The sequence below is a fragment of the Sander vitreus genome, chromosome 9 (assembly GCF_031162955.1).
Source record: "Sander vitreus isolate 19-12246 chromosome 9, sanVit1, whole genome shotgun sequence".
In the NCBI taxonomy this organism is placed as follows: domain Eukaryota; kingdom Metazoa; phylum Chordata; class Actinopteri; order Perciformes; family Percidae; genus Sander; species Sander vitreus.
The window spans coordinates 10,702,206-10,712,707 of NC_135863.1; the positions used below are offsets into that span (position 1 = coordinate 10,702,206).

The 10,502-nt window shown below is 40.5% G+C and overlaps 1 protein-coding gene across 1 annotated transcript; it reads left to right on the forward strand.

Moving 5' to 3' along the window:
• The first annotated feature begins 4,886 nt into the window (after positions 1-4,886).
• On the forward strand, positions 4,887-10,112 carry gamt (guanidinoacetate N-methyltransferase). The gene is made up of 6 exons (XM_078258130.1): positions 4,887-5,224; positions 6,845-6,990; positions 7,092-7,155; positions 7,463-7,530; positions 7,762-7,872; positions 9,840-10,112. Exons 1-6 carry the CDS (start codon positions 5,047-5,049, stop codon positions 9,978-9,980), a joined length of 708 nt encoding a protein of 235 aa, XP_078114256.1. The 5' UTR covers positions 4,887-5,046; the 3' UTR covers positions 9,981-10,112.
• Positions 10,113-10,502: the final 390 nt, after the last annotated feature.

A 10,502-nucleotide genomic window follows, 5' to 3' on the forward strand; every position in this document is an offset into this window, starting at 1 on the left:
AGCTCTTTTTATTAGATTTTTTTGTACATATTATCTTTACAAATTCTATCTTTGATGTATTATTTTATTGTACATTTTCCCATTCATGATTCTTGACTTTTGTAGTACTTGTTTTTTCTTTTCTCTTACTATGTTTACTGTTGTGCATCAAGATACCAAGGCAAATTCCTTGTGGTAAATAAACCTGATTCTGATAAAATGTCAGCAAATAGCAAAAGATTGGTCATCACAGTTTCCCAGAACCCACGGTGATGTCTTAAAATGTTTTGTTTGACCAACAGTTCAAAACCCATAGTTATTATGTTTATCATAGAAAAGTGAGACAAGCAGAATATTTTCACAATTTAGAAGCTTAAACCAGTGAGCAAGTAAATAAAGGATCAATCAACTATCAAAATAGCGGCCAATTCATTTTCTATGATCGACTAATCAATTCATTGTTTCACTTTAAATGCTAATATTTCTTTAATATTCCTATATGGAGGATATATAATGTCTCAGCGTTAACTAGCTCAATAACATTGTACAGTGGGGCAAAAAAGTATTTAGTCAGCCACCAATTGTGCAAGTTCTCCCACTTAAAAAGATGAGAGAGGCCTGTAATTTTCATCATAGGTAAACTTCAACTATGAGAGACAAAATGAGAAAAAAAAATCCAGAAAATCACATTGTAGGATTTTTAATGAATTTATTTGCAAATTATGGTGGAAAATAAGTATTTGGTCAATAACAAAAGTTCATCTCAATACTTTGTTATATACCCTTTGTTGGCAATGACAGAGGTCAAACGTTTTCTGTAAGTCTTCACAAGGTTTTCACACACTGTTGCTGGTATTTTGGCCCATTCCTCCATGCAGATCTCCTCTAGAGCGGTGATGTTTTGGGGCTGTCGCTGGGCAACATGGGCTTTCAACTCCCTCCAAAGATTTTCTATGGGATTGAGATCTGGAGACTGGCTAGGCCACTCCAGGACCTTGAAATGCTTCATACGAAGCCACTCCTTCGTTGCCCGGGCGGTGTGTTTGGGATCATTGTCATGCTGAAAGACCCAGCCACGTTTCATCTTCAATGCCCTTGCTGATGGAAAGAGGTTTTCACTCAAAATCTCACGATACATGGCCCCATTCATTCTTTCCTTTACACGGATCAGTCGTCCTGGTCCCTTTGCAAAAAAACAGCCCCAAAGCATGATGTTTCCACCCCCATGCTTCACAGTAGGTATGGTTCTTTGGATGCAACTCAGCATTCTTTCTACTCCAAACACGACAAGTTGAGTTTTTGCCAAAAAGTTCTATTTTGGTTTCATCTGACCATATGACATTCTCCCAATCCTCTTCTGGATCATCCAAATGCTCTCTAGCAAACGGGCCTGGACATGTACTGGCTTAAGCAGGGGGACACGTCTGGCACTGCAGGATTTGAGTCCCTGGCGGCGTAGTGTGTTACTGATGGCAGCCTTTGTTACTTTGGTCCCAGCTCTCTGCAGGTCATTCACTAGGTCCCCCCGTGTGGTTCTGGGATTTTTGCTCACCGTTCTTGTGATCATTTTGACCCCACGGGGTGAGATCTTGCGTGGAGCCCCGGATCGAGGGAGATTATTAGTGGTCTTGTATGTCTTCCATTTTCTTATAATTTCTCCCACAGTTGATTTCTTCACACCAAGCTGGTTACCTATTGCAGATTCAGTCTTCCCAGCCTGGTGCAGGTCTACAATTTTGTTTCTGGTGTCCTTTGACAGCTCTTTGGTCTTGGCCATAGTGGAGTTTGGAGTGTGACTGTTTGAGGTAGTGGACAGGTGTCTTTTATACTGATAACAAGTTCAAACAGGTGCCATTAATACAGGTAACGAGTGGAGGACAGAGGAGCCTCTTAAAGAAGAAGTTACAGGTCTGTGAGAGCCAGAAATCTTGCTTGTTTTTAGGTGACCAAATACTTATTTTCCAGAGGAATTTGCAAATAAATTCATTAAAAATCCTACAATGTGATTTTCTGGATTTTTCTTTCTCATTTTGTCTCTCATAGTTGAAGTGTACCTATGATAACAATTACAGGTCTCTCTCATCTTTTTAAGTGGGAGAACTTTCACAATTGGTGGCTGACTAAATACTTTTTTGCCCCACTGTATATCCTGTAACACACTTAGTTGTTAATTTTATTTATATAAAGCCATTAGGACTTAAATATCCCTGCAGGAATGTATATATGCATTAGTTGTAGAGGATTCAATATTTTTGCACAGGAGTAGGAGTGGCAGTCAAAACAGCTGTGGACATGGAACAGGTGTATTTACAAGACAGTTTGAACTACTTAACATTTAGGGCAGTAATACAAATATGTACTGTTTCTCATAAATACAGCAGCTTTTAATAAGTCTAATAAAGGCTCTTATGCCACATGAGCTTGTCCCCCACTGTACTGAGAGTCTAGCTCTGCCCCTGGATGATGCAATAGGAGCAAATGTGTGAATTTAGATCCAGGACCTTGTTGACTTCAGCTGTCAATGCTCCGAGAGCAGAAAAAACAAAGAGCTCTCACTCTGCTGCAAGTTCAGTTTACTCTACACAAGAAACATAATTTGACAAGACAGTACATTCAATTCACTCGGTTGAAAAAACTGTAGCATTTGATTTGTAAACAATCACTCAAGTTCATAAACAAACATGCTTTCTCTATTAAAGGAATAGTTTGCCATTTGATAATTAGCTTTCCAGTAACTGCGAGATCGAAAAGTGGCTGATACATAGGCATAAGTCGATCCCCTGGCGGCACATGCCGCTCACTACAGCGACATAAACCGAACCCCTGGCGGCACTCATAACTGTTAAAGAAATGGACAAAGCCACGCCGTAGACGTCCACTGAGACCAGTGAAGTCTATTAGAAGCACTTTTCCGGTGATGGCTGAGCGTTACTGCGCAGCCTCAAACTGAGCTTTATGACGTAGCTGTGACATGAGCAACCTGTCTGAAAGTTGTAAGTCTTCTGGTAGCTGTGCCAAGAGAAATCTCAATCATTCCGAATCTTGCAGAGACGGAGAGCATAGGTATATGTGAGGAGATAACGTAGGCACAGGCTAATTATTGCTAACTAAAATGCTAGTTAACATTAGTAATTAAACTTAAACAGCTAATGTAAGTCGAAACTGCCTGCGAGTTTCTCCTGACTGTACGGTAATTTGTCTACTATGCGACAGTAAGTTGCGTGGTTATGACACAATCGTAAGCCTATTTTTACAAAAACGCCTGCTACGGAGCCATAACGTGAGATACAACAATAACGAAGAAATATAGAGCCAACTAAAATTAAAATAAAGGGAATGTAACGTTATGTTTTTCTCGACTGTTCTGTTGCTGGGATATAAGTAATGCTTTTGAAAGTAAAGTAACGTTAGTAATTACGATTTAAAGCTGACAAGTTTAGAGCAAACTAAATTGTACACCATAATAAAACGAAAAATAAAATTACTTTTAGCATGTTTAATAGTAGAACGCAATCACACATTCCATCATATGAAACTCCACGTCGCGGAACATTAACCAGGCATACGCATGGCATAACGTTATTTATTATTCACCAGAAGGCCACTTTGTATAACTAACGTTAGTTCAATAGCATTCACACGCTACTATTGGCCAGGTGTCCAATGCTTACGCAGGGTAACGGAACCTGATTTGTTCAGGTCCTATCCCCTGACCAGCTATCCTAACCTTAACTACTCAAGGTCAATGCCTAACCCCAACCAATCTGGCTGCTTCGTAGGGCTAGCCTAGAAACCTAGACGCACCCTAGCGGCAGCAAATGTAATTTACAGCCAGGGTCAGTCTAGCAACTCTCCGTTGGCTTGCGAGCTGGAAAAACTATACTCTAGTCAGGCCATTCACATCGTGTATAGAGTTGGCAGAGTTGCGACGGTTCCGTGTGAATTCCCTGCTACTTGAAAACAAAGAAGATGGCTGCTGCTGCTGGCGAACAGCGGTCTTTGGAATCGGCTTTGGTCGCGACTCTGGAAGACTTGGAGTTAAGCTTTTCTTTGAGAAAATAACAAAGAACGGAGTTTTGGCCGACCGGATACGGGAAAAGTTTAATCTATATCAACTATCTCCGCTGGTGGGAGCACTGACTATGTCACCTTCTCTGTTGCTCTGGTTGGTTGTAGCGCTATCCTATTGCGTGCAGAGGGAATTTGAAAGACAACCGTTTATCCCGCCCCTCGGATTGAGCCCTGCCAATGGTGTGTTCCCAAACCCAACATCTTGATGTGGGTCTGGCTTGTTAGGCTATCATAGGGTGGGACTTGCTTAGAAGTTGCATGGGATCCATAATAACGTGGCAAGCTCACACAATTCACAGTAACTTTTCGCTGACTTGAAGTTTTTCAACTCAAGGCTTTAGGGGTGCTCCTGCAAAAATGCGAGGTTATAGAGTGGAAAAACCAGAGGCGCCCAGCCACGCAAAAGCAGAAAAAGTTTCAATCTCATTTAAAACAATTACAACATGCCACCCGTAGCTGCCAAGTGCTCTGTCTGTTCAAGGCCTAAAACTGCTGTGCATTGAGTGCTATTACTAGGTGCAGGTTATAAACAATGCAGTTGTTATAAACAAGTAGCCTAGCATAAAAACAGCAGAAAAGAAAAGAGCAGCTTCATGTCAGGCTTAACTGGGCACACTTGGGAACAATGGTAACTTGTTTATGCTGCTTATTAGTTTGACAGGTTCAGTGTATAGGGAAGAAAGTTCAGAACATCCAAATCCAAAGGAATGGCAATTTCCTGAACACTGACCAACTTAAAGTATGCAGAGCTAAAGTGAACCAGTTATTTACCGCGGAGTGACTCATCCTCTCTACACAGGATCTTGGACGCCTTCTTCCCTCCTCTGGGAATGTGAGCCTTTGACCCGTAGTGAAACTCCAACGGTGTCAGCAGTTCTGAGCCCGATATAAACTGCCGCCTGCTGCCTTTCACCCCCTCTTCTGTGTGTGTAGACACTGCCAAACCGTTCACCAGAACTAAACAACCACCACTGCGTTCCTCCATACCAAAATAAAATGAGCACCGCTGCTCAGCCCATATTCAGCAAGGGAGAGAACTGCAAGGCCTCCTGGCACGACGCTAGCGCCGGGTACAATGAGACGGATACACACCTGGAGATCATGGGCAAACCTGTGATGGAACGCTGGGAGACCCCGTACATGCACTCACTGTCGACCGTTGCAGCCTCAAAAGGTAAAAATCGAACCTCAGATCAGGAAAGCAAAGGCTAGTAGATAATGGACTCCTGCCCCAAAAATAGCCGTTTTGAGAGGGTGAGTTACAAGTATAACAACAAATTAATGTCATAAATTATAGATATTAGTTTTGTAAACAGGTATTAGGCCATTCATATGTTACTATATCATTTAAAATGTAGCTGTCAGGTGAATATAACCTTGAATCACAGAAAACAAGTGCACATTCTCAGTAAGCTATGTATTAAATCAGCACACTACCTGCACACTGTTGCTTGAGTGGAGGGGGTGTAAAAAACAAGGTAATTGTGTTTTTAAAAAGGGTCAGAGGAAATAAAAACACATTTGAATCACACAAACTTGATTATTGTCATACATGTAGGCTACCTTTTGGAAAACAAAAAATCTAACTTTTTCATTTATAAAAGTGTTTACAGTTGTGTTTTGATTTATTTTTCGATATTTAAAATGGTGTGATAATGTACTAAGCACCAGGGTCATTTTTTACACAGATTTTAGCCTTTAGCCAAATTTTTATTTATTTTTTTTCTTGTATTTTATCTGTTTTAAATTTTTTTATCTGTTTTTATGTAAAGCACTTTGAATTGCCCTGTTGCTGAAATGTGCTATACAAATAAAGCTGCCTTGCCTTGCCCTTAATTTTTGTGAGTGTGCTTGCATGGTGCTCAGTGCTCTGTGAGTACTACAGCAGCTGTTTTCTCTACTCATGGGAATGGCCACAAAGTCTGCAGAGGGGGGAAAAGGCTCATCTGCCCTGAGCTTTATGTGAAAATAGACTGTTCCACACACCGCAGACATGTGGGAAGGCCTTTTAGCATAGTATGTAGTTTAATTGGGAATTTTGGACACTGAATATGCATTTCTCACCATAATGCACCATAATAATAATCTAATCTGCATTATTTCTGCAAGTAGGCCTATATTCCATCTAAGCCTAAGCCATCTAATTCTGACCAGTCAAAACATATTTGGATAATACTTAATTGCAAGTTTTGATTGATTAATTTAATGATTCTACAAAACCAACATGCAAACCCCACTTATAAAAAGACATGCATTTAAAGCAGTGGACAGTTTGCACTTTTTTTTTTTTTTTTAATCAATCAAAATGTTTGCCTGCCATTACATGCACGAATTGTGAAAATTGTATTTCATGTAGAGGATGTAAGAAAAAATCAAATTGAAAATTTCGCATATTTTTCAAGTGTCTCTGTTGACTTGTGAAAATGTGAATATTACATTGAGCTGCCGATTTAAAGGTTCAGAAAATCATCATGAAGGGGTCAAGGTACAACAAATAGCCTTTACCCCACCTCTATTAATAGATACATATTCTGAAAGGAAATGAAACCGTTAGGCCTTCTGTCCACCACATTACAACCTATACAGTCTATGGTTACAACTTACTGGCTTTCCCTCCACACCCAACAGAGGGAGAAACCTTAAACTACAAAAATCAGAGAATATGGTCCTGCTAGTCCATGAGAGCAATGGCTCAAAAATGATTGAGCCCCAACAATGTGGTACACATGGAACCCAAATGATTTTGGTGTTTTGTTAGTTATGACACATTGCTTTGTTGTGTTCTGTCTGGTAGGCGGTCGGGTTCTGGAGATCGGTTTTGGCATGGCCATCGCCGCCACTAAGGTTGAGTCTTACCCCATCGAGGAGCACTGGATCATTGAGTGCAATGACGGTGTCTTTGCCAGACTGGAGAACTGGGCCAAGTCTCAGCCACATAAGGTCAGTTGACCCAATCACAGATGTGTTTGTTGCACTGCATGCTTACACATCTAGTTAACCGTTACTGTCCTTAAAGAGGAGTGATGTTTCTGTTGCTGCAGGTCGTCCCTCTGAAGGGCCTTTGGGAAAACGTTGTACCCACACTTCCAGATAACCACTTTGATGGTAAGAAATGAGTGGGGTATCAGTAACCACGTTAGGGAAAAACATTACTGTACTTTGGTTTGAACTTTGGTCAGTTTAAGTTATTGATTGTTGAAAGTAAGTGTTAGGATGCATAATCCACTCAAGGGTCCTCCAAACTTCAGCCACTGAGGTCTGACAACTCCTGTTTGATGAACACACTCTGAGACCATGTCCCATTTTACTTACTTGATGGATAAAAAGATATTAAGAAGCGATTAAAAACAAAACCCGCAGAAAACTGAATAATTACCTTGTATGCACTCTGCTAACTGTGTTCCTCTCTCAGGTATCCTGTATGACACATACCCTTTGTCAGAAGAGACATGGCACACTCACCAGTTTGACTTCATTAAGGTATGTGTAGTTAAAATCCACATAAAACACCCCAGTAAGTTACATAAAGCCAATTGCTTTATGTAACTTATGAGGACAATTGCTGGATTCTTGGAATTGTTTGCATGAAAAGTGTATGTAAGATACTGAGTAATAGTACACACTGTAGAGTGTGCAACCCACATAGGCTGAGTCCTTGGCAGTGGCCCAGGTTCGAAAGGACTGTTTGATTTGGTCTGTGTGTCTCTGCAGGGTCACGCTCACAGGATGTTGAAGTCTGGCGGGGTCCTCACCTACTGCAACCTGACCTCCTGGGGCGAGCTACTCAAGACCAAATACGACAACATTGAGAAGATGTTTGAGGTTGGTCACCTGCATTACCTCAAGTAGGGTTATATGAAGTACTTATCCATAGTCAGTCTTTAACCTACAGTAGACAGCGATCAGCATGCCCCCAGTTTGGAGGAGAGCTAAGTAATGTACTGCTGTGGACGGAGGCAGCAGCAACTAGCATATTACCAACCTAAAGTGTACACTATATTTAGAATATTTTTAAATTGCTTTACCTTACCCCAGACAGCCCTTTTTGTCAGGGAAGTGAAGCCATTATTTTCATCTATGCTTGTTTCACAGTCACCAGACTCCTTTGACAAAAGCAGTCATTTTAGCTTGCAGAACAAAGGAGCTGCCTCAATCGGTTAGTTTATTTGTTCTATTGTGTTACCTTGGTACCTTTTAAAACACCAAAATCACAAACTAACCTATTTAGGCATCGTAAGACCAGCCTGTTCTGCAAGGTAAAATTACTATTTTTGTCAAAAGAGTATAGTGGTTTTGAAGTGAGCATAATTTTTTTTCTGTATTGTTTATTTTACATTAATATTTAATGTTTGTTTTAGGGCTGTCAGCATTAACGCGTTAATCGCGATGCGATTAAGGGCTGAGCATAACGTGTTAATTTTCTTTAATCGTATGCCGCCATTTATTAATTTATTTTACACTTCACTCGGCTTCGCGTCGTGCCTAACAACGCCCCTTAGCTGTTCTAAAATCACTAGAATCTAGCTAGGCTACTATTCTGACCCTTTGCCGCACCTTTACTTATCATCAAGCTGCCATACTTCCTCGTAACACATCCTACTGCTGCAGGCATGATGGAGAAAGACAGCAGCAACGCAATTCTGAATGGCGCTTTTTATTTTCCAAAACTCCCGGACGGCTCAGTAGACAGCTGACAGCACGTCAAGCTTGAGCTACCACGTACGAGCTAAGCATAGTGCAGTTAACGTGACTCAGGTTGATGCTAGCGGGCTCAGGCAAAGCACTATTTTGGAGAGTGCTACTTGCCGACCTCTGGATGAAACCAAATCTCAAAAAATGACTACCGCTCTTGCAAAATGGGTGGCAACTAACTGCAGACCTGTCAGCATCGTAGAAGTCTCGGTTCTTAAAGACGTACTACGGTTGGTATGTTCTGAATTGTGCAATAATCAGTCCTTCCAGAAAAATGCGGCATTTTTTTGTGATTGTTAGGGGCAAAATTCCACTCCATTATGCGGCACGTTTTCTTAAAAAATGCGATGGAATATGTGGGATATTTATGCAATTTTATGCGATGAAATTGCGGGAACTTGCAAAAATTGCGGGAACTTGCAAAAATTGCGATTTCATCATGGCTTCATCGCGGGGTTTGCAGCTTTTCAATGATGTTCACATCGCGTAATTACGCCACTTCATAACGTTCCCATGGCAAAAGGGGAAAATGGCTGCTCTTGTGTGAAGTAAACGCAACATTTTTCAACTTTCTGCTAAGATATATGTGACTTTTTTGCAACGACAATGCGGGGATTATGAAATCATGCAAGCCCTGCATATTTCGCGCGGAAATCGGCAATTAATGCGGCAAAAGTGCGGACTTCGGCTGATTATGCATTGAATTATGCGATCGCATAATCGCGTTTTTCTGGAGGGACTGAATACTGACAGATTCACACATTTTTCTTTTGTTTACAGTAAATAAATAATAAACAAATACAAATCTTAAAGTCAAGTTCATAAAGCAACTTTCTTTGCATTCATTTGATTCCTAATCAAGATACACTGGTAATAATTGCTTTTCATTGTTAATATGTACTTAAAAACTCTTCTGAAATGCAAAATAATAGAATTTTAATCATGTGATAAATTATCACATGATTAACGCTGAGTGTAACCTGCATTACATGTTGCGATAATTTCAAGGTTAACAATAAACAGGATCAGGCTGAAGGGCCTGATAAAGCCACCGAGCCGCCTCACACTGACCAGCTCTGTCTGTTAATGATTTTCAGGAGACTCAGTTGCCTCATCTGCTCCAAGCCGGCTTCAAGAGGGAGAAGATTAGCACCACCACCATGGACATTGCACCACCCACCGAATGCAAATACTATTCCTTCAATAAGATGATCACTCCCACCATCATCAAGGAGTAAAGTTTGAAGATGATGCTGCAACTTTTTTTCTTTCTTTTTTAACGATAATGTGCCTTTTCATCTGACCATCCTGACCTCCTCACTGTTTATTTCAAGGTCTGCAATAATTCAATAAACTCAAGTCCATCCCAACTCAGATTACAGGTGCTCGTAATTTTTATACATTTATTGTAGCATTAGTTCCTTTACCTCTGTGGTTTTAATTTCAAAATGTCAAGCTATTTACAAACTAACTTCTTGATTTGAGTTGAAGTTTTGTTGTTCAGTGTGGTCGTGTAGCTACAGACTGTTCTTTATCAATCCATTGATACATTTTACTCTTCACAGCAGAAAATATGTGAAATAACAGCAGACTGAAACCACCAAAAATGCATATACAGCCCACTGAGCCTCATCTGTTTTAGGTCTTAAATCACCCAGTATCTTTCTAGCCACACATTTAGCAATTTTAGACCAAGCAGTAAATATATCACGGCATTCTTAAGAGCAGTGGTGGAGGAAATACTCAGATTGTTTACTTAA

Bases quoted from the DNA above. Each gene is read 5' to 3' on its own strand.
- gamt (XM_078258130.1), top strand. From the start codon at position 5,047: ATGAGCACCGCTGCTCAGCCCATATTCAGCAAGGGAGAGAACTGCAAG. The intron at 6,991-7,091 runs GTCAGTTGACCC...CTGTTGCTGCAG, and splicing joins CCAAGTCTCAGCCACATAAG to GTCGTCCCTCTGAAGGGCCT. The intron at 7,873-9,839 runs GTTGGTCACCTG...AATGATTTTCAG, and splicing joins ACATTGAGAAGATGTTTGAG to GAGACTCAGTTGCCTCATCT.